Source organism: Eleutherodactylus coqui, chromosome 4, assembly GCF_035609145.1.
Source record: "Eleutherodactylus coqui strain aEleCoq1 chromosome 4, aEleCoq1.hap1, whole genome shotgun sequence".
NCBI classification, from domain to species: Eukaryota; Metazoa; Chordata; class Amphibia; order Anura; family Eleutherodactylidae; genus Eleutherodactylus; species Eleutherodactylus coqui.
Window position 1 is genome coordinate 35,378,585 of NC_089840.1, and position 25,012 is coordinate 35,403,596.

General features: G+C 50.8%; 1 protein-coding gene across 1 annotated transcript in view; it reads left to right on the forward strand.

The window, feature by feature from the left end:
- The first annotated feature begins 5,842 nt into the window (after window positions 1–5,842).
- Window positions 5,843–25,012, forward strand: part of MAN1A2 (mannosidase alpha class 1A member 2) — a 42,761-nt gene continuing 23,591 nt past the window's right edge. Inside the window, exon 1 of the mRNA XM_066599222.1 lies at window positions 5,843–7,137. Coding sequence (XP_066455319.1) covers window positions 6,830–7,137 — 308 coding nt within the window. The 5' untranslated portion in view covers window positions 5,843–6,829. The remainder of the gene's footprint in view (window positions 7,138–25,012) is intronic.

Sequence of the window (25,012 nt, forward strand, 5' to 3'; positions counted from 1 at the left end):
CAGAGTGCCCCCAATGACAACTAGAGTGCACCCAATGACAACCAGAGTGCACCCAGTGACAGCCAGAGTGCCCCCAATGACAACCAGAGTGCACCCAGTGACAGCCAGAATGCCCCCAATGATAACCAGATTGCCTCCACCAACAGCCAGAGTGCGTCAATGGCAACTAGAATGTCCTCAATATCAGCGAAAGTGCCCCAGTGACAGCCAGAGTTTGTCAATGACAATTAGAGTGTCCCCAGTGTCAACCAAAGTGCCCCAATGACAGCTAGCATGATCCCAGCATTAGCCAGAGTGCCCCCAGTGACAGTGTTCCCAGTGTCAGCAAGAGTGCCCCCCAATGACCGCCAGAGTGCCTCCACCGACGGCCAGAGAGCATCAATGGCAACTAGAATGTCCCTAATATCAGCAAAAGTGCCCCAGTGACAGACAGAGTGTTCCCAGCATCAGCCAGAGTGTGTCAATGATAACTAGAGTGTTCCCAGTGTCAACTAAAGTGCCACAATGACAGCCAGCATGATCCCAAATGTTAGCCAGGGTGCCCCCAGTGACAGTCAGTGTTGCCAGCATCTGCCATCAATTATAACTAAAGTGTCCTTAGTGTCAGCCAAAGTGCCCCCAATGACAGTCAGAATGCCCCCAGCATTAGCTAGAGTGCCTCAATGACAACTAGAGTCTCCCCAGTGTCAGCAAAAGTGCCCCACTGACAGCTAGAGTGCCCCCAGTGACAGTCAGAGTGCTCCTAGCATCAGCCATAGTACGTCAAAGACAACTATAGTGTCCCCGGTGTCAGGGAACTGCCCCAATGACCGCCAGTGTCCCTAGCGTCAGCCAAAGAGCCCCGGTGACAGCTATAGTGTCCCCATAATGTTAGTAAGAGAAGCTACAATGACAGCTAGAGTGACCCGAAAAACAGCTAGCGTCCCACTGACAGGCAGAGTGCCCCTAGTAATAGCCATGTTACTCCCGATGAGAGTCTGACTTCCTCAATGACAGCTGCAGTGCCCCTAGTGTCAGGGGCAGAGCGTTCCAATCAGCCATAAGACCACCACTCACAATGATCCCATTCAGCCATAGATTTCCCTGCTCTATGCCCATCCTGTTCTCATGTAGCTTCCTGTTCCTGGGTGAAGTGACCTGTGCTGACTTCTGCAGGAGAGGACTATGGTGTCCCGGACAGTATTTGTTACCTGGGACTGTCCTGCTGAGTCTGGGACCCTTATGAGTTCTGCACCGCACCCTCGGAGGGAGCACAGATTTCATATTGCCTTTCCTTGGGGATTACCTTTCTCCTGCACACAGTGTCGCCCCCTGTGGGTAATACCCTTTATGAGCGGTATCACTTCAGGCTGCATGCCCCATGTATACACACTATCTTCCCACTCTATTATAGACGGCAGCGTGAATTATTTACGTGCCCGTTCTTCCTAATGTCCTCAGGGGGCGAACACGCCATAAAGCGTAATTACACTGACAGGTACAAAATGTTCATGACGATCCCAGCTCATAATCTGCTTACTGGGCGGATGTTAACCCTTCATTACCCATGCCCCGAGAGCGCATATCTCTTACGTAGGGCTCCACCAACAAGTGCAAAGGAAGTACAAAGTGCGGACGCTGGAAGATCGTGCAACGAAAAAAGCCTAAAAATGGTGACATACCCCCCCTCCACGCAGTATGTGCGACCGGTCCGTACACATCAGGGATCCAAAAATATAAAGTCAGTTTGTCTACATTTTTCTGGCCCTTGTTACCATGGCAACAGAAGATAACGCATCCGTTTCTACAAGGATAGTAATTAGTCGCTGCCCCCTGAAAACTGATGTAGACAGCGCGCACTTAGGGCTCATTCACACGGGCGTATACAGATTCGGTTGAAGAAAAACGGACCGATTTCACCTTGTGCGCGGGTTGTATGCACGCCTGTTGCGCGTGCGCAGGTTTTTTTTTAATGCCTGTGTGTCATCCGTTTTTTACACACGCAAAAGAAGAACAAGAAGACCCAATTGATGTCACTTTTTGTTTCACTGTCCCCTGGCAACATGGGCAAAAAAACGCAGAACACGCATCGAACATCCTGCGCTTTTTATGCTCCCATAGATGTTTATAGGCGGTTTTGGTTTGTGAACGCACGCCAAAATGCGAGTATCAGTCTACATAAGAAACGCACATCTGAATGCAATGATTTACTTTAATGGGTCTGTGTGCCGCCCGTAGTCAGTAAACTACACACAGCACATGGACAGAAAACACCTGTGTGATTTTTGCGCACCAGGGCCAGTTCACACGCGTTCGCGACGCGCCTCTTCCGTGATTTAAAAAGCTATTTAGCCTAATGAGGTCACAGTGTTTTTTTCCCCGCGGTTTTGCACAGTGTTTCACGCATCCCTTTGCGTATTTGTTAACCCCCCATAAACTAATTGCGCGAATACGCTGGAAAATAGAGCAGGTGCTATTTTTTTGTGCACGCAAAAAACGCGCTTATTAGAACCAACCCATTGACATCAGTGGGTCTTCTTTCCTGCGTATAGCGTGCGTATATTTTACGTATTTAAAAATATGCGCAAGAAGTCCTAACGGTGCGCCCACACGAGCATTAAAGAAGCTTTGCTTGAAATTCTAGGGCTCAACCTCCCATGGTCATCCCGCCCGTGTGCCGTCTGATGTGCTGAACGACGCACGTTGACGTGCGCTATTCCTGTCTGAAAAGCGGATGAGAATAGGATACGCTGGGATTTTTTACTTGGAATATCAAACATTTGGGTGATTTTTTTGGTCTAAATATCAGACGTGAAAAATGACCGCGTGCGAGTGGTCTGGGCCGGAGGATTGTCACTATGCTTTCGCCTTTAAGTGCGTCGTGGATCCAGATACAGACTCAGCCTTTTGCAGTGGGCAAATCTACATGTGGATTTCCCGAGACGGATTTGCCATGGAATCGGCGTCAAGAAGTGACGTGTAACTCTTATTACAGTATGCGGGTTTGTCATTATGAGTGCAGAATGAATCCAAGATATTATGACTGCGGTGCGGGCTCACACTGATGGTAATGTCGCGGTGCGGGCTCACACTGGTGGGAATGGCATGGTGCAGGCTCACACTGGTGGGAATGGCATGGTGCAGGCTCACACTGATAGTAATGGCATGGTACAGGCTCACACTGATGGTAATGTCGCGGTGCGGGCTCACACTGGTGGGAATGGCATGGTGCAGGCTCACACTGATGGGAATGGCATGGTGCAGGCTCGCACTGATGGTAATGGCATGGTGCGGGCTCACACTGATGGTAATGGTATGGTGCAGGCTCACACTGATGGTAATGGCGCGGTGCGGGCTCACACTGATGGTAATGGCATGGTGCATGCTCACACTGATGGTAATGGCATGGTGCGGGCTCACACTGATGGTAATGGTATGGTGCAGGCTCACACAGATGGTAATGGCGCGGTGCGGGCTCACACTGATGGTAATGGCATGGTGCATGCTCACACTGATGGTAATGGCATGGTGCAGGCTCACACTGATGGTAATGGCGCGGTGTGGGCTCACACTGATGGTAATGGTGCAGTGCGGTCTCACGCTGATAGGAATGGTGCTGTGCGGGCTCACGCTGATGCTAATGGCACTGTGCAGACTCACGCTGACGGTAATGGCATGGTGCGGGCTCACACTGATGGCAATGGCGCAGTGCGGGCATTAACTGATGGGAATGGCGCAGAGCGGGCATTAACTGATAGGAATGGCGCAGTGCGGGCTCACACTGATGGGAATGGCATGGTGCGGGCTCACACTGATGGGAATGGCGCGGTGCGGGCTCACACTGATGGGAATTGCGCGGTGTAGGCTCACACTGATGGGAATGGCGCGGTGCGGGCTCAGACTGATGGGAATGGCGCGGTGTGGGCTCACACTGATGGGAATGGCATGGTGCGGGCTCACACTGATGGTAATGGCATGGTGCAGGCTCACACTGATGGTAATGGCATGGTGCAGGCTCACACTGATGGTAATGGCACGGTGTGGGCTCACACTGATGGTAATGGCGCGGTGCGGGCTCACACTGATGGGAATGGCGCGGTGCGGGCTCACACTGATGGTAATGGCATGGTGCAGGCTCACACTGATGGTAATGATGTGGTGCAGACTCACACTGATGGCAATGGCATGGTGCGGGCTCACACTGTTGGTAATGGCACGGTGCGGGCTCACACTGATGGGAATGGCGCGGAGCGGGCTCACACTGATGGGAATGGCGCAGACTCACACTGATGGTAATGGCATGGTGCAGGCTCACACTGATGGTAATGGTGTGGTGCAGACTCACACTGATGGTAATGGCATGGTGCAGGCTCACACCGATAGTAATGGCGCAGACTCACACTGATGGTAATGGCATGGTGCAGACTCACACTGATGGTAATGGCATGGTGCAGGCTCACACTGTTGGTAATGGCGCGGTGCGGGCTCACACTGATGGGAATGGCGCGGTGCGGGCTCACACTGTTGGGAATGGCGCGATGCGGGCTCACACTGATGGGAATGGCGCGATGCGGGCTCACACTGATGGGAATGGCATGGTGCGAGCTCACACTGATGGTAATGGCATGGTGCAGGCTCACACTAATGGTAATGGCGCAGTGCGGGCTCACACCGATGGTAATGGCGCAGACTCGCACTGATGGTAATGGCATGGCGCAGACCCACACTGATGGTAATGGCATGGTGCAGACTCACACTGATGGTAATGGCATTGTGCGGGCTCACGCTGATGGTAATGCCACGGTGCGGGCTCACATTGATGGTAATGGCATGGTGCAGGCTCACACTGATGGGAATGGCGCGGTGCGGGCTCACGCTGATGCTAATGGCGCTGTGCAGACTCACGCTGAAGGTAATGGCGCTGTGCGGGCTCACACTGATAGTAATGGCGTACTTCGGAGATGCGCATTTGCCTGCGCCAAATCTGTGAAAAAACCCACTGCGTGCATAGAAGTTTAACACAAGACGGGGGGTAAGTATCGGATCACCAACCGCAGAAACCCCACCCTGATCCTGAGAACGGGGGGCTCGTGTACCCCGAATGAATGGAACAGCTGTTGCATTCGTATTTATGAGTCTTGGGTCGGATTGACACGAGCGTATTTGTGAGCAAGAACGCAGAAAATAGAAGCCATTGATTTGATATGCACTTATTCGGCGTGTGGAATACTGTTGCGGAAAAAAAAACTTGCGCGGTGCGGTTTGCCTGCACATTTTCGCAGAGAAAGATCACGTCATGTACTCATTAAACTGCCCAGTGCGACGGCTGAGCGCAGCAGTACGCGGTCTTGCAACTTGCGTGCGCAAAATGTACTGTAAAAATAAAAAAGCGCGTGGAAGCACGCAACGTCCGATGCGCAAAATGAGGTGCAAATACGCATACGCTTGTGTTGAGATAGAGGAGTCCATATCCTTGTTTATCTCCAACAGTCCCATACAGATGAATGGAGCACACACGCACTCATTCTGGGGTACAGGGGACCCCGTTCTCATGAGTGGTGGCAGGTCAAGAGGTCAGTCCCCCAATGCTCATACATCCCCCATCCTGCCTGCTCAGTTGTGTATCTAATCCTGTCATGTGTGATACTGTCTCCTGAGCTGTGTATCTAATCTCGTCACGTTCTGTCCTGGATGAGGTGGCTATCCTTGGTGTCACATGTGAATATTGTTCTGCCCTAATCAAAGATGGCGGGCGTAGAGCACGCCTTATATCACGTGACTCTCGCCGCCGGAAGTGACGTGTAACGTCCGCTCTCGGACACAAGGGGCATTCCCAAGGTGTGATAGGCTGCTGAGCACTCGGCGTCTCCATGGCAGCCCCTCCTCGCTCCGCCTACTCGGCCAAGATGGCGAAGGGACCGATTAACGTATGAGACGGAGGAGGAGCTGCGGGGAGATCGCCGGGAGCAGCATCGGCCGAGGTCTCAGCCCAGCGCAGAAGTCGGAGACCCCGGTATCCTCCATCCTTCCGCCACCTGCGGCCTGATCATAGCCATATCCCCCTTCCTACACGGGAATACGGGCCCCAAACCTCGTCACCTCAGCCCGGGAGGCATCGCAGGCCGTGCCCGGGGCTCTGCTGGCAGGAGGAAGCACACCGCTGGAACTGGTCACCTGACACATATCAATGAGGGGGCACAGCTGGCACTGGATATTTGGTGCAGTTGGCACGCCTTGGCACTGAAGGGGCACAGCTGACTTTGGATATCTGGAGCATCTATCAGTAAGGGGCACAGCTGGCACTGGATGCCTGGCGTACATGTCAGGGAAGGGGCACAGCTGGAGCTGAATACCAGGTGTACCTGTCAGTAAGGAGGCACCGCTGGCACCGGATACCTGGCACAGCTGGCTTCCAATACCAGTCCCACCTGGCAGCTGGCCCTATATACCTCTCAGTGAGGGGCATCAGATACTTGGCACATCTTTTAGTGAGCGTGCAGAGCTGGCATCAGATACTGATCAGTGAGTGGCATAGTTGGCACTGATATCTAGCACATCCGTCAGTGAGTTGGCACTGGTCTACCTGACTTTGAGGGGCACAGCTGGCACCCCTGTTATTGAGGAGGCACCACATACCTGGCACACCTGTTGGTGAGGTGGTACAGCTGGCACTGACTATCTGGTACACCTGACCTGCCAGGATCTTGCTTGTTCTGGCATCACTCGTCGGGTGCCCAGGTGTGACGCCTGGCAGGACCTCTCTGGCAGTTGCCGGGCCGGGCAGGATACTCCCTCAATGCATTGTACGTTTGGCATCACCTGATACCCGCTCTTCACGGCCGCTGCAGACATGACCACCCCGGCTCTGCTCCCTCTGTCTGGGCGCAGGATCCCACCGCTCAGCCTGGGCACGTCGTCCATCCCTCACCACCGCGCCACCCTGAGGCTCTCGGAGAAGTTCATCCTGCTCCTCATCCTCAGTGCCTTCATCACGCTCTGCTTCGGGGCCTTCTTCTTCCTGCCGGACTCCTCCAAGCACAAGCGCTTCGACCTGGGCCTGGAGGACGTGCTCATCCCCCACATAGACTCCGAGAAAGGAGACAAGAACGCCGGCGGCTTCCTGATCCACGGCCTGGGCCACGACGAGCACCGACACAGGTAGGAGCCCATAGCTGGTAGTGGGTGACCCCACTGATGGCGGTGCGAGCAGTAGGGGGCATCATGATGTTCTAGGTCACACAGGCTGGAAAGTGTTTGGTCTGGTCAACCCAGGCAGGGTGATTGGTAGTCATTCCTGACTACCCAGAGAAGGTCACTTACTGAACTCTCATCTGCAGGAGCACCACGACTGCCCTCATACAGTCTAGAACCTTGAGCAAACCCCAACTGCCCTCCTGCAATCTAGAACATTGGGTGAACTCCGTTGCCATCATACAATGTAGAACCTTGAGTGCCCTCCGGCTCTTATACAGAACCTCAAGCGAACCCCTGGTGGCAATCATGTAATCTAGAACCTTGAGTGAACTCCAAATGGCCATCATACAATCAAGAACCTTGTACAGCCCGACGACCCTCATATGATCTAGAACCTTGAGCACCTGACAACCCTCATACAATCCATGCAATATAGAACCTTGAACTAACCCTTACTGACCTCATGCAATCTAGAACTGGGAGCGCCTTGACTGCCCTCATGCAATCTAGAACTGGGAGCGCCTTGACTGCCCTCATGCAATCTAGATCTGGGAGCGTCTTGACACCCCTCATGCAATCCATGCAATATAAAACCTTGAACAAACCCCGACTGCCCTCATACAGTCTAGAACCTTGAGCAAACCCCGACTGCCCTCCTGCAATCTAGAACATTGGGTGAACTCCATTGCCATCATACAATGTAGAACCTCGAGTGCCCTCCGGCTCGTATACAGAACCTCAAGCGAACCCCAATGGCCCTCATGCAATCTAGAACTCCTGGTGGCAATCATGTAATCTAGAACCTTGAGTGAACTCCAAATGCCATCATACAATCTAGAACCTTGTACAGTCCGACGTCCCTCATATGATCTAGAACCTTGAGCACCCAATACCCCTCATACAATCCATGCAATATAGAACCTTGAACAAACCCTGACTGCCCTCATACAATCTAGAACCTCGGGTGAACTCAAAATGCCATCATACAATGTAGAACCTCAGAAGCGTACACACTGCTGCCTTCTAGTCCAGAGCCGCACGAGCCTGCTTGCCGTCATTGTAGGGTCCAGAAGCTCCTGATGCGGCATGTGAGACGCGGGACTTTCGGCAGCCTTGTGATGCGTCCAGCTGGGATCTGGTTGTGCCCCCTTTGCTCGGATTCTTCCATGTCAGAACCGCGTGGCGCTTTGTGCCCATCACATCTCCAGTAATCTCTGCCGCCCACATGGCTTTGATATGGGAATCTCCCAGTGAAGGGCCACAGTGCTCTGGGGCCCTTCATAATCTGATTCTGTGCAGGGGCCCAGCTTATGGTCTCCCAACAATGTTATCTGTTGGCGCCTGGCAGCGGTATCCCAAGGTGTTGTGTGCCCGCTGGCATCTCACTGCTGGCACTGTGCTTTTGGTTGCTTTCTTCTGAGGTTTATTTCTAACGTCTTTAGTATTTTGTCCCCTTCTGCCTTAAAGGGGTTGTCTCAGTTAAGGAACCCCCTGTTAGCGGGACCCCCATGCATTACAATAACAGATCAGCGGTTACTTCTCCCGTCCTCCGGTCTGCGCTGTCTTCGTTTACAGGTCGCTGCGACGTCCCGTAAACCTGCTGCAGCAGCCAATGGCAGCGCTCCGCCATGATAACCGAGTGCTGTCATTGGCTGCTGCAGCTTGTAAAGTTACGCCATGGGGGGGAGGGGGTCTACCACTGACTTGTTGTTTTAGCCCATGGGGGACAAGGGGTTTCCTTAACTCTGACAACCCCTTTAACGGGAATAAGAAGAGCAACACGGATCTTCTCGCCCCCGTCCTCCCGCGGCTGGTGATCTTGCGGTTGGTGTTTTCTCCCCGGCAGTGAAGTGGTTAATGTAGTTAGAGGCGTCGGGGAGCCCCTCGCCGCCGCTGATCTCTTCCCATCACATCTGCTCAGTTGATAATAGCAGACAGATCAATGCTGAAAGCAGCAGAGCACAACCGCCCCCAAATACCCTGCGGTCCGGGGGTCCGGTGTCAGGGTGCCCCCTGGGATCCCATAACTAAGTGGTGTCAGGTTTTTGGGAAGTGAGTCATATCCCCATCATCCACCACACAGACCCCCCTAAGAGGAAAACTAGAAATTGGCCTGTTTGAAAGCACCAAAAGTGTGACATGTCTGGTACAAAGTAATGGAGGATCGGGGGCTGTTGGGTGGGCACTGGTGCCCTGCAGCCTCACTATTAGGGCATATTATATTAAAGGGCCAGGCGCCCTTTAAATGTGCACTATTGTTATAAAGCTTAGGTCTCTGGCACACCAGCGCGGAGATTCACGGACGGCACACTCTGCATTTTGGGATTTCTGCTTGCTGCCAGTGAAAGGCTAAAACCTGTACAGAAAGGATTTCTCACAACTGAGGGGTCGTTACAGTGTAACAGTGCAGACAGTATGCGGTCCGTGAAACCCATCAGCAGCATAAATCTCTCTGCTGTCCTGGTAGTTTGTTACAGTGTGTCGGTTCAGAGTCACAGCGCGGTATAGTAGGTTTCCTACAGAATCTCTGCCCATTCCACCGGAGCTAGCGCCGCCCTTCAGTGGGGTAGAGGCAGAATACTGTGCCATGTCAGTGACTCCTCGTATAGCAGGAAGTGTTGTCATGGGGGCATCTTGTCCACATGTACAGCAGCAGTAAGTGATCTGTTTGCTTGTAGCTCAGTGGCTCCTGGTCTTCCTTCTGGCACGTAGCGCCATTTAGAGAGTGCAGGATCCGTGCCAAGAGCCGATCTCTGCTGCCATGTAAGCACTTTTTGGGAGGGGTTTGGTGAATGGGGGGTATCACTATGTATCTGTTCATGGCCTCTTCTGAGTGCAGCTCTGGAGTATAATACAGGATGTAACTCAGGATCAGTACAGGATAAGTAATGTATGTACACAGTGACTCCACCAACAGAATAGTGAGTGCAGCTCTGGAGTATAATACAGGATGTAACTCAGGGTCAGTACAGGATAAGTAATGTATGTACACAGTGACTCCACCAGCAGAATAGTGAGTGCAGCTCTGGAGTATAATACAGGATGTAACTCAGGATCAGTACAGGATAAGTAATGTATGTACACAGTGACTCCACCAGCAGAACAGTGAGTGCAGCTCTGGAGTATAATACAGGATGTAACTCCTCTCTCTTTGGAGATTAATTCTCTTTGGAGGGGTTTGGAGGTGACCGTCTTTGTGAGGCCTCGTGAGGGGATGAGAGGATGGAGTCATCATCTACTACTAATATCACAGTTAGCTTCCGATAGTCCGGCTGACCAGTCTGGTAATCTGGAATGTGATGACTAGTAGCTGTGGTGATGATGATGATGATGATGACGACGCTGCTGACTGTCAGCATTAGATATGCGCTCACTCCTGCAGGTTTTCTACCTTCTATCAAGTGAGTGTTCTGTAGTTTCTGGGGCCGTCTGATAATGCAGAATATCTGATGATCCGGCACCTGCCACGTCTACGCTGGCCAGCTAACGAGGATTCACCTCCAGCAGTCACTTAAAATAAAAGTTCCCTAAGCTTCTGGATTAGTGCGCGCCTTCACTATCACCGGGTGATCTGCAGGGGGGCGTACTGCGGTGTAACAAGTGTCGGCTGTCACCCGCAGTCGCCTCCAGTCATGCAGAACCCGCTGTGATAGGTGAGGTGAGCAGGAAACGCCCCGTGTGTAATGTATCACCCAGCACTCCTCTGACCTGTTTGTTCAGGATCTGGGCCGGAGGTGAAGCTGATAGTTCCTTGTGGAGCCTCAGGATCCGCCATGTTTACTACTTAAGGGGCCGTCCAAGACGTCTGGGATTTTATTTTCTATTGATGACCTACTGTCGATAGAGGATCATCAGGGTCCGCCGCTGTCGGTATGGACAGCGCAGTGCTGTCCGTCTGCAGCGGGCTGCTTGGTATTACAGTAAAGTCAATGAGAGCTGCGGCTGCAATACTGACCGAGGCGCTGCAGTACGGACACCGCGATCTGCTTCCATCGCTGTCCGTGCTGACGGCGGTGCCGAGAATCGGCTGCTTGGAGGGGATCCCAGGCAGTAGACCCCACCGATCCCCTATTGATAAACTATCCTCAGACTTCTGGCTAATCCTTCCACAATATAAGTCAATTAGGGCCACCGATCTGTCCGGTTGGACCTCCCTCACACTGGCATCTTTGTACAGCGTTTAGCGCTAACACCTGCCCATTGAGATGACTGGGCAGAGTTTTCAACGCTGCTGAAAACGCGGCACAATTTGGTACCATGTTTTTGACAGCGCTAAATGCAAGCGCTAGCTACACTACCTTAAAAAAGAAAAAAAAAGCAATACCTAGCTGGTGCGCTCCAGGTCCCTCCCATTGCTCTCTGGCGCTCCGGGCAGGCTTCCAGGCACTTGGCAGCGCCAACAGAGCATCTTTTGCTTGTAACGGGGTTTGAAAACCCCGCCTCCAGCAAGAGATTGCTCTGATTAGTTCCTTGAGCCTGGCTCAGCCAATCGCAGCCATTCAATGAATGGCTCTGATTGGTGCATCCAGCGCTAGCGCTGATTGGCTGAGCCAATCAGAGCAATCTCTTGCTGGAGGTGGGGGTCTTCAAACCCAGTTACTAGCAAAAGATGCGCTGACAAGTACCCGGAGCGCTGGAGAGCAGCAGGAGGGACCCAGACAGCGCCAGCCAGGTGAGTATTTATTTTTTTTTAGCCTCTTTGGCTACGTTTTCAGCTGTGCTGAAAATGCTGGCAAAGCGCATGCCAGCACTGCTGAAACTGCAGTAAACGCTGCATTTCTGCAAACACCTGTGTGAGGACACGTGGTTTCCCAATAATTGCTGCACTCCAAGTTCAGGTGCAACTTGTCAATTACACAAGCTTTAAAGGGGTTGAAACAGCAGCTGGTTCCGTGGGGAGTATATTTATTTCACTTCACTGATATGAAGTGAAAGCCACAGCCCCGACCACTGTGTAGTGGCCAGCACTTGTAACTACAGGTTCAGCTCCCATGGATTTTACTGCAATTACAAGCACCGGACACTACTGGGGTGGGAGCCAACTGCTTCTGCTGTAACCCACCCTATGTATTGCGGTGCTGATGGGCAGGGATCCCAAGCGACGGATCCCAGTCGATCAACTATTGATGACCCATCCACCCAAGAATTCCTAATCCGTATACAGAAAAATCCGTGCCCCGACGAGGCTTAAGTGTGTGGACCGTTTTTGTCAGTATTCTCTTTAAGGGGTTGTTCCAGGATTACAAGTTGCCCTCTATCCACAGGAGCGGAGATAGGTTGACCAGTGGGGTCTTCCCCATCCTCATCACTGTAGGCTTACTGCACCCCCACAGTGAGAAGGCGACTGAGCGGTGCGACTTTAGCGCGAATGCGCTGCCGCTCCCCTCGCTTTCAGTGGGACTGCTGGAGATAGCCGAGTGGCAGCACTCAGGTCCATTCTGACATCGCTACAGGGGGAGAAGCGACCCCTGTAGTGATATAAAGGGGGACACATTCTTGAGATGAGACCCCCACCAACCAGCAAGTTAACCCCTATTCTTTGGATAGAGGATAACTCGTGATCCTGGTAAACCCCTTTAACGATTCCATTCAAAAACGGGGACATTTAGGACGAACAGAGCGAAAGCGTCATCCCGAATCATCAAGAGCCGCAGCGCATTGCATTATGGGGAGGACAGAAAAGGGTTAATATTGCAGGCTGAGAGTTGTAGTGTCGTAGCAGGTTACTTCATCCCTGTAATGTTCCTGCTCTCTGTAGGGCATCGCTGGTTATAGCGGGGGGCTGGCAGATGCCCCGGCTCTGGTTGGCGCTGATGTAACCCACCGCCGCAGAATTGGATGCAGCCGGCATATCATTGGATTCCCTGGTCAAATCCCCTTTGGGGAGGGGGTCTGTGTGGTTGGCCTGGATCGGTGCCCACCCTGCATTAAGCCATAACCGGCCTCTTGTCATTAGTGGTAGTAATTATCTCTGTAATCAGAGTCCATTAATGATCCATCTGGGCTCCTACGAGGGAGGGGGTGTAATGGAGATCACGCACCGAGCGCTTCTCGCACAGGTCATGTATGTAGCTGACGTGGAACATGTAACAGGGATATGCAGAGGGAAGATAGATGCTGGAGGGGAGATTATAGGTGCCGGATTACTACAAAGTCTGTGAGAGTCCATATTATAACAACTGCCAGATTATCAGACTTTCCAGATTAAAGGAATCTCCTCATATCTGAGCTGCTACATGTGTAATTTCTCCATATTAGGGTTAACCCCTTCTTCTACAGCACAGGACCCCAGGTCTTAAAGTCAGGGCCAGCCCCCCCCCCCCCCCCCTTCCCCATCCCAGCTAGTTCATGGGGTGTTCAGTGGTGGCCAGTCTGTATTCATTGATAACAAGCAGAGATCTTGGAGAGTCTGAGTAATTGTAGAGCAGATGGGAAAGCTGGAGAACCCTTCATTTCCATCAGACTGGACCGGCCCTTTAAAGAGGTTGTTCCATCAATGATGCTTATCTCCGGGGGTCTGTGTGAGAGTGCAGGGACCCCCAGCGAGCCCGACATGTGAACGGAGCAGCAACGGGCGTACCTCCCCTTGCGTCAGAAATCCATGGCTACCACAATCTGTCTTGGAACGATCGGACATTGATTCACCTGTGTTCACACAAGGGTGCACAGGTTTCCCAATCTCTTGGGGTCCCAGCAGTTGGACCCCCTGAGTGTTCATACACTAACCCCCTATGTCTTTAATAGGAAACCCCCTTTAAGGCGGGGGCTGGACTCCGGCGCCTGAGGTGACCGCTGGCATTGTACAGCGCTGTGGCATACGTTGGTGCTATGTATAAAGGACTGTGTTTGAGCCGTGCACCACAGACGTGAATGAGAAGTCCTGGGGTGGTTGTCCCTGCGCCCGTCTGGGGGAGGGGCTGATGCGTAGAATCACCTGCAGCTGAGGTGTAGACAGGGAGCAGCCTGCGCCCCCGGGCGCCCCTCATCTCTGTCTCTCACCCAGGTGATGCTGTTGCTGCCACGTCTCTTAGACCTGTGTGCCAGCAGGGAGGGGCGCCCTGTGCCTCCGCTCTATAGACGGACGTCTACTCTGATTGTCACTAATTCTTAAAGTTTTGCAAATATTATTAAATAGGCCATAGCACAAAGATCTGGCGGAGCCCATAATGTGTGAGAGCGGTGAGCACTGTCTTATGTAACTTCAAAACTTTTTACGTTTCTTCTGATTTTGTAAGTTAGTTAATTTTTACATTATATTGTTCGAGGAGATCCCAGAACTTATGGAATCAGCAATTGTAACTTTTTCCGTTGCCTGATCTACTGTAGTTATTAGAATTAGAGATAACGAAGCATCCAGGAGAACATCCTGAAGGGAGCTGCTGTCTTGGTTCCAGATTGTAACATAATTATATTGGAGCATGTGATACAGGCAGCATGGAGGCTTTAGTATCCTGTTGTACCGCCTCTAGCTTGGATACAAGATGTGATACGGGCAGCATGGAGGCTCTAGTACCCTGTTGTACCACCTCTAGCTTGGATACAAGATGTGATACAGGTGGGCATGGCTCTAGTACCCTGTTGTAGCGCCTCTAGCTTGGATACAAGATGTAATACGGATGGGCAGGAAGGCTCTAGTACCCTGTTGTATCGCCTATAGCTTGGATACAAGATGTGATACGGGCAGGCATGGAGGCTCTAGTACCCTGTTGTACCGCCTCCAGCTTAGATACAAGATGTGATACGGATGGGCAGGGAAGCTCTAGTATCCTGTTGTACCGCCTCTAGCTTGGATACAAGATGTGATACGGGGTGCATGGAGGCTCTAGTACCCTGTTGTACCGCCTCCAGCTTAGATACAAGATGTGATACGGATGGGCAGGGAGGCTCTAGTATCCTGTTGTACCGCCTCTAGCTTGGATACAAGATGTGATACGGGGTGCATGGAGGCTCTAGTACCCTGTTGTACCGCCTCCAGCTTAGATACAAGATGTGATACGGATGGGCAGGGAGGCTCTAGTATCCTGTTGTACCGCCTCTAGCTTGGATACAAGATGTGATACGGGCGGGTATGGAGGCTCTAGTACCCTATTGTACCACCTCCAGCTTGGATACAAGATGTGATACAGGAGGCATGAAGGCTCTAGTACCCTGTTGTACTGCCTCTAGCTTGGATACAAGATGTGATACGGGGGGTATGGAGGCTCTCCCTGTTGTGCCACCTCCAGCTTGGATACAAGATGTGATACAGGAGGCATGAAGGCTCTAGTACCCTGTTGTACTGCCTCTAGCTTGGATACAAGATGTGATACGGGTGGGCATGGAGGCTCTAGTACCCTGTTGTACCGCCTATAGCTTGGATACAAGATGTGATACGGGCGGGCATGGAGGCTCTAGTACCCTGTTGTACCACCTCCAGCTTGGATACAAGATGTGATACAGGAGGCATGGAGGCTCTAGTACCCTGTTGTACTGCCTCTAGCTTGGATACAAGATGTGATACGGGGGGTATGGAGGCTCTCCCTGTTGTGCCACCTCCAGCTTGGATACAAGATGTGATAGTGTGGGCATGGAGGTTCTATGTTGTACCACGTCTAGCTTGGATATGAGATGTGATACAGGCAGGCATGAAGGCTCTAGTACCATGGTGTACCACCTCTAGCTTGGATACAAGATGTGATACAGGATGTCCTGAACATATCGCTGAGCTGTCATTGGCCCTCGTACCACTACTAGGGGGGACAGACTGTCGTATGTGATGGCCCACCAGTCCATCACACCAGCAGGGGGCAGTGTCTCCAGACATGAACACTGCGATCATCCGCACCCAAACTAAACCTGGATTTGTCGCTGAAGACAACCCGCTTGCACTCTGTAGCGTCCAGTTTCATCGTCCATGACATCCCTGCAAACTGAGGTGATGGTGGGTGTCAGAGGCCATACATGTAATGGGGGCAAAACGTCCTTCGGCCAATTATCTGGAAATGGTTCCAACAGACACAGGAGCCTGTAACAATGTAACAGTTGCGGGGCGATACAGGTGTTGGCGCAATGGGCACTACTTTTATATTCTTGCTGTTCCAGATTAGTATTTAAAATCCAAACTGCTGGAAGAACTCCAGGTCCCACAGAGGGGTGTAATCCGCGGACGGCCTCCATTCATAAAACGGGAGTATTTATAGTTCCCAAACAAAGAACAAACTCAGGTGACACCTTCCTCATAAATTTGCATAACTTCTTACAACCCTGTCATTAGTGGCGGTCATTAAACCGGAGCGGCAGTAGTGACGGAAGTCCTTAGGTAGGAATTCCTTCCTCCCAGGTCGCACCCGGCCGGCTCACTGCCCGTTAGTTGGGTTACCTAAACTTCCCTCTCATTGTTAACTAATTGCCAGCTGGCCTATATTATATCTATAGATCTAATGGATATATATTATATAGGCGGGTGTATTTCTTGAACAAACTAAGACCAGCTTCTAGTCTCTCGCCTCCTTCCTGGAAGCCGCATGCAGTTCCCTCTGTATGTAGGAGAGGACTAACTGGAGCTCCTTCCTCGGTGACCACAAAAGATCTCCTCGCCTTCAGGCTCAGAATGATACAATGTTGCTTCTCTCACAGATGTGATCTTATGTTACAAGGACACATTAGGTTGCATTTTAAAGGATGAATTTGGCAGTACAGACATTATTCAGTGGCTGTCTATCTCTCCAGTGGAGGTGGCTTTACCCCATTCCAGCAGCTACCTGACATTGTGCAGTATGCCTCAGGAATTGAAGCTCTGGATAAGCAGTCCTGGTGCAGATGGTATTTCAGGGGGCAGTTTATCCTCTTGTAGCCCCCCACCCGTGTGTCTTAGCGCTCCGACTGTACGGTATTGGCTCCTACATTTAAGCGAGCGGCTCCTAACTGCGATTGTTCTGAATGGGAAGTGCAGAATTTCCGGTATAAAGGCTTCAGTGCGAGCGCCGATAGAGCAAGTTGTTAGATGTGTAACACTGGCACTCCTAGGTTCCAGTAATGGTGTGCGCTTCCCATTACCGCCATCGCTTTCCTCTCATGCTGTTACAGACAGGCGGGTTCCAGTTTGCACATCATGCGGGCGCGCTGCTGGCAGGCCGGGGTTTTAGTGTCTGCGGAAGCCTATTTTTTGTTCCTAAAACGCAATTTTTTTGGTGGATTTTGCGCTGGTGTTATTTTTTTTTTGCTGCTGTTTTTATGACCCCGCAGTCCGCCAGTGTAAAGGCTGGCGGACTGCGGCGTCTCATTCCCAAAACTCAGGGGCACGAGAGGTTACCTGTCCCCGGTGTTGGTCTCCATGGGGTAAGCCTGAAATCATCCTCTCGTCTCCTGCGGGCTCCCCGGTCTCTGGAGCTTATAAAGGTGAAAGCGCTTTCTCAGCCTCATGGCGTTCGTCCTTCTCTGGATAGACCCCACTGACTATAATGGGGTCTGTTGGGTTTCCGCCCGGCTTTTGGGTAGAAGGAAAAGCGTTGCACGCAGCACTTTTTTCTGGTATTTTGAGCCAGATCTGCAACGGAACCTCCAAGATGGGAAACCGACCTGAATGTGTTTTTCCTGAGAATTGTACCTTTTTTTTTTTTAATCAAAATGCTAGGAAACGAAGTGAGTTCTATAGTCCGGCCGGCGGTAATGGATAAACCAGCACAATAGGGGCCGGTCGCATCTTGGGGGCTAATATATATTCTGTAGACTCGGGCTGTCCAACACTGCAAGTCCGCTCTTGAGTTTGACTCCTACTTGGGGGGATTGCCCCCGCCAGCGAGCTGTTGGCCGTCAGTAGCCGTACGTCAGGGTGGTTGGTGATCTAGTGGGATCTCTCAAATGCATTTGCGGATGCACTGCGGATCGTAAGCTCCCATAGAGCTGAATGGCGCACATCCGTGCGTCATCCGCGGTAAAATAGAGCATGCTGCGATATTCCCCCCCCCCCCCCCCCCCCGAGTGTGTGATCCACAAATCGGAAAAAAACACCTCCGCAGGAAATAAATGAAGTGCGGATGCCCAATGCTTCTCTACGGGCTGATTGAACTGCGGATCACACATGCAGGTGACATGCGCGGATTCCTCGGTTCAGTTATGCCCGTGAGGCCTCAGAGTTGATTCAATCCTCTTTGGTCGTCCATGTTTACACTAGACAGTGATTAGGAACGATTATTGCCCCATTTGAACCGCCCGTGGATAATGGCGTACAGACGCACAGAGCAGGCTTTCATCTGCTGAAACTTCTGCAGCCGCGTGCAATAGTCGTGGGTGTTAGAGGAGTCCCCAGAGCTGCAGCACACAAAGGGTTACTGCAGCACATCTGCTGATTGTGTACAGCCATTATCAATTAATGATTATTACAGCGGACCTGTCACATGATCTGAGGTGGCATGGTGCCCACACATCACTACTACCCCCACCCTGTCCGACTGCACCAGTGTTGGTGCCACTGCCTTTTCTATGCGTTTACATTTGTCCTCTACTCTAGTCACATCCAAAGCTTCATTCATAATTCTGCCAGGTTATATGACAGTGATGCATTTATCTGCCTGTGCCCATCACCCTCTGAGTCACAGCTGATGCCCCCTGTTGAGGTCTCAGATAAGCTGCCCGCAGGCACTATGTGGGGTGTTCTAGGTTTGGGCAGTGATGGGGATTGGGCCGCTGCTGCCACACATGACTGCTGCGCTCACAGGCGGCTGGGCATTCATTAGGTGAACATCACCATTCCGTGCTCCGCCATCAGTCAATGTCCAAACAGTGTCCTGCAGGGGCTTCTGTATAAATTATACCGCCCCCTGGATGTCGACTCTTAAATTACAAGAGCGTTCTGAAAAGTCAGCAACTCTGACACACCTCTATCCGCTATTGTATCCTCTATGTATGATGGGGCTCGGATACACCTCCGTTATTGTATCCTCTATGTATAATGGGGCTCGGACACACCTCTATCCGCTATTGTATCCTCTATGTATGATTGGGCTTGGATACACCTCCGTTATTGTATCCTCTATGTATAATGGGGCTCGGACACACCTCTATCCGCTATTGTATCCTCTATGTATGATGGGGCTCGGATACACCTCTGCTCCTGTTTCCTGTACTGTATGTATGATGGGGTTTGGATACACTTCCGGTACTATATGTATAACAGGGCTTGGATACACTTTTGCTGTTATATCCTAAACTGTATGTATGATGAGGCTCAGATACATTTCTGCTACTGTATCCCATATTATATCTATGATGGGGCTTGGTTACATCTCTGCTCCAGTTCCCTGTACTATAGGTATGATGGGGCTCGGATACACTTCCGGTACTGTATGCTGTACTATATGTATGATGGGGCTTGGATACTCTTCTGGTACTGTATCCTATAATGTATGTATGATGGGGCTCGGATACACTTCCGGTACTGTATGCTGTACTATATGTATGATGGGGCTTGGATACTCTTCTGGTACTGTATCCTATAATGTATGATGGGGCTCGGATACTCTTTCGGTACTGTATGCTGTACTATATGTATGATGGGGCTTGGATACTCTTCTGGTACTGTATGCTGTACTATATGTATGATGGGGCTTGGATACTCTTCTGGTACTGTATGCTGTACTATATGTATGATGGGGCTTGGATACTCTTCTGGTACTGTATGCTGTACTATATGTATGATGGGGCTTGGATACTCTTTCGGTACTGTGTGCTGTACTATATGTATGATGGGGCTTGGATACACTTCCGGTACTGTATGCTGTACTATATGTATGATGGGGCTTGGATACTCTTCTGGTACTGTATCCTATAATGTATGATGGGGCTCGGATACTCTTTCGGTACTGTATCATGGTATTGTGTAAAATATATAGAATATGAATGTATTACTCTTCCAGTACTATATTTATGATGTGGTTCGGATATAGTTCCACCATTGTATCCTATACTGTATGTATGATGGTTTCTGGATACACTTCTGTACTGTATGAATGGAGCGGCTTGGATACAGCTGTGGTGCTCTGTCCTGTACTATATGTATGATGTGGTCGGTTCCACCGCTGGTACTGTATGCTGTTCTGTAAGTATAGTATAATGCAGCTCAGATACACTTCTATTGTATTCTGTACTGCATGTATGGTGGGGTTCGGATACGCTAGCGGTATGTGTGTGATGGTGCTCAGATATACTGTATATGTGTGATGATCACCTCCGGTATATCAGTGTTTCCTCACGTCTGGAGGATCTGAAGAGCTTCTCCTCTCATTAGCTGTTTTTGCTGTCCTCTCTGCAGCAGATGCCAGGCGCTGGCACGTGGGTGGCATCTCGCTGTTCTATGGTACAGAGGTTACAGCTAAGCAGTGACTTCCGTAGCTTTGTGCAGAGTCTGATGACGCCCCCATTGGATGCAGTAATGGTGGGTGTCCAGCGGCTGTCCGTAGCCCAGACTGTACCATTGTAACAAACCTTCAGCATTGTGTCAGCACTCAGTTTTTTTTTGTTTGTTTGTTTTTTGTTTATGCATGTTGCCAGCAGGCAGTGAAAACAAAAACGTGACCCCGTTGGGCTCCATTGTGTTTGTGTAGGACACAACAAACCTGCGCGCAGCATGTACTTAAATACAGTGAAATCAGCATGACACATGTCAACTAGACAGTTTTCTCATTGGGCTGCCACTGGTCATCCTGGCAGAGATGGGCACGTGCCAGCCACAGACCGGCTGCTGTCCAGGTCTCGTCCACAATATCTTGCCTTAAAGGGAACCCGTCGATTCCCTACAGCACCGTGAACTAAGTTATGGGCGGATGTATAATTCATTTATACTTGCCCGCTCCCCGGTTCCTGCGCTGTCACCCAGTGAGTCTGACTCCTCTCAGAAGGCCATGCGCACGCTCTGCCATAGACTTGTATGGGAGGATGAGCGCACCACGTCACCTTCACCGGGTTACAGTGCAGGAACTGGGCGAGTATAACCTAAAAACACATCCGCCACCCGGCTCCCTGTCACCTCCCCAAAGAGCACCATAAATCAGTTTACGATGCTCTTGCATGCTGACTGATTCAAGAATAGAATGCCAGAAATGCAGTAAAGACTGACCCAGATGAAGCAGTGGAAGTAGTCACTCTACAGAAGTAGGCCATTCAGGGGGTGTGGGAAGCTCAGCAGCCGCCGGAACAGTGCAGCAGATATGTTCAAGACTTTCTTTTGATTAAAAAGGCACTGACGTCACGGAAAACAATCCCTAGCAAACTCCGCACCAAAAATCTGCGTGCCGATCCTGAGGCGGTTGTCAGCGCAGAATTCACTCACTACAGTGCCATAAATGAATTCTGTGGTGATAATCCCCGACATCGCTCCACCCAATAGAGCGCGACGGGCGTTAAAATGCGTATCGTTCTTCTATCACGCTGCGGTGGTTTCTGCTGTAAGCCTTCACTTGCTGTACATTGCTGCAGAATTTCAGCATGAAACCCTTAGGGCTCCGGCGCACGAGCGGATGCGTGATTGTGCTCTGAATGGAGCGCTAGCACGTGCCTTCACACTTGTGCCCACATATTTTACTCTACTTTTTTGCGCTGCCGGGCCCATTGACATTGGCGCGGGACACGCCCGCTTTGGTTTGGATCCGGCTCAGTAGCCTGATTAGTCCCCTGTGTCATCAGTTAACACAGCGAAATCATGCGTTACGTTATATAGTGCAGAAGGGGTGCGTGTTAGCACATCGCCATAGACTCTGATGGCGCCTTTGGTGCGCAAATGTGCATAAAAATACAACATGTCGCGTTTTTCGGTTTTTTTTGTCCGACGGAAATGCAGACGCAAAAAGCTGAATGTGGGGAAACCCATTGAAATCGATGAGTTTGGTTGTCTGCACTTTGCGCATGGAGAACCGCCGGGGCGCTCCCGCGATGACGTTACATAGCGGCTCCGTGATGCGTGACTCCATCATGTTTCAGGTCGTTAAACAGACAGTCTGCGGGCACCGCCGCCATCTTCTAGGATCCTCGTGTGACATTACTAACGCCAGCCGCAGCGCAGCTTTCGTTTCCTACACTGCTGAGGTAACATGAAGGCTGTGCTGTAATTGGTTGCCATTTCTTATACAGCTGAGGTAAACTGAAAGCTGCGCTGCGATTGGTTGCCATGGGCAAGATTTTCTTTTAGCCTGCTATCCTTGTGGGCCATAGCAACCAATCACAGCGCAGCTTTCAGTTTACCTCAGCTGTATAAGAAATAACAACCAATCACAGCGCAGCTTTCATCTTACCTCAGCTGTATAAGAAATAACAACCAATCACTGCGCAGCTTTCATTTTACCTCAGCTGTTTAAGAAATAGCAGCCAATCACAGCGCAGCTTTCAGTTTACCTCAGCAATATAAGAAGTAACCAATCACAGCGCAGCTTTCAGTTTACCTCAGCTGTATAAGAAATAACTAATCACAGCGCAGCTTTCATTTCTTATACGGCTGAGGTAAAATGTAAGCTGCGCTGTGATTGGTTGCTATGGGCAACACAGATTTTCTTTTCGACAGCGTTAATTGTGTGGTGTCGCAATACCTTTCCTTGTCCGACCCTGTAGTATGCCTGTATTCTACCAGCATTTATGGGTCTATATTGTACCGCCACGTATGGATGTGGGTCTATATTGTACCGCCACGTATGGATGTGGGTCTATATTGTACCGCCACGTATGGATGTGGGTCTATATTGTACCGCCACGTATGGATGTGGGTCTATATTGTACCGCCACGTATGGATGGGGGTCTATATTGTACCGCCACGTATGGATGGGGGTCTATATTGTACCGCTACGTATGTGTGGTGAGCTGCCCCTCAGCCAGGTATTCGGCTTCTCGTGGCGTCGCTGCCTGTTATTGACAGGAGGTTTTATCTGCGCTCAGGGAAGACTCAGGACGTGAAATAATAATGCCTCTCCTGTAGCGCCGGCCGATAAGAAATCTTAAGTGAATTTATAGCCGCCCGGCGATCTGTGGGAGCCGTCCATCACCGCGAGCACAGCGCAGATTTACAGCCATGAACGTGAGCCGAAATAGTGCCGCCATACTGCTGCAGCCATGTGTTTATTACCTATAGGTTACACTGGTGTGTGTGATGTGGCGGCGCTCCGTGTGACGCGCTGCTCTAGTGTTCCAGAATGGGTCAGCGATGACGATGGACTCGGCGTGGCGTCATTCCTGCGGAGCCAGGTCATGGCGGCACAATAGCTAATAATTTTCTGTCATACAAAAGATTATCAGGGTGAGCAATGAGGCGTTATATGCTGCAGAGCTGAAATCACACAGGTAAATTGTTATATACTGCGATCTGGGTGGGCAGCCGTACAACCGTAAACAGTGCAGTGCAAAAGTATTTACCCCCCCCCCAGTCCTGATGTCTCCTATCGGTGTGTATTTGTGAAGGCCCTGGCTACAGCGAAACCCGCTGAGGTGACTAAACCAAGAGCTCGTGCACACAGCATGATGTTCCTTTATAGCACAGTAGGGCGGTGGACATATTCTTTTGTGGAAGCCATGCTATGAGAGCCATAATGTTGTGGACTGTCACTGTGTGGTACCTTATGGCGGTGGATTCTCTCCTGCTACTACGAAGCCGTAATACGGTGAAGGTCTCTGTATGGCACCTTATGGCGGTGGTATTCTCTCCTGCTACTACTGAGCCATAATACGGTGAAGGTTTCTGTATGGCACCTTATGGCGGTGGTATTCTCTTCTGCTACTACAGAACCATAATACGGTGAAGGTCTCTGTATGGCACCTTATGGCGGAGGTATTCTCTCCTGCTACTACGGAGCCATAATACGGTGAAGGTCTCTGTATGGCACCTTATGGCGGAGGTATTATCTCCTGCTACTACAGAACCATAATACGGTGAAGGTCTCTGTATGGCACCTTATGGCGGAGGTATTATCTCCTGCTACTACAGAACCATAATACGGTGATGGTCTCTGTATGGCACCTTATGGCGGAGGTATTATCTCCTGCTACTACTGAGCCATAATACGGTGAAGGTCTCTGTATGGCACCTTATGGCGGAGGTATTCTTTCCTGCTACTATGGAGCCATAATACGGTGAAGGTTTCTGTATGGCACCTTATGGCGGAGGTATTCTCTCCTGCTACTACTGAGCCATAATACGGTGAAGGTCTCTGTATGGCACCTTATGGCGGAGGTATTCTCTCATGCTACTACGGAGCCATAATACGGTGGAATGTCTCTGTATGGCACCTTATGGCGGAGGTATTCTCTCCTGCTACTATGGAACCATAATACGGTGAAGGTCTCTGTATGGCACCTTACGGCGGAGGTATTCTCTCCTGCTACTACGTAGCCATAATACGGTGGAATGTCTCTGTATGGCACCTTATGGCGCAGGTATTCTCTCCTGCTACTACGGAACCATAATACGGTGAAGGTCTCTGTATGGCACCTTATGGCGGAGGTATTCTCTCCTGCTACTACGGAGCCATAATACGGTGAAGGTCTCTGTATGGCACCTTATGGCGGAGGTATTCTCTCCTGCTACTATGAAACCATAATGCGGTGAATGTCTCTGTATGGCACCTTATGGCGCAGGTATTCTCTCCTGCTACTATGAAACCATAATGCTGTGAATGTCTCTGTATGGCACCTTATGGCGGAGGTATTCTCTCCTGCTACTACGGAACCATAATACGGTGGAATGTCTCTGTATGGCACCTTATGGCAGAGGTATTCTCTCCTACTACTATGAAACCATAATGCGGTGAATGTCTCTGTATGGCACCTTATGGCGGAGGTATTCTCTCCTGCTACTACGGAACCATAATACGGTGGAATGTCTCT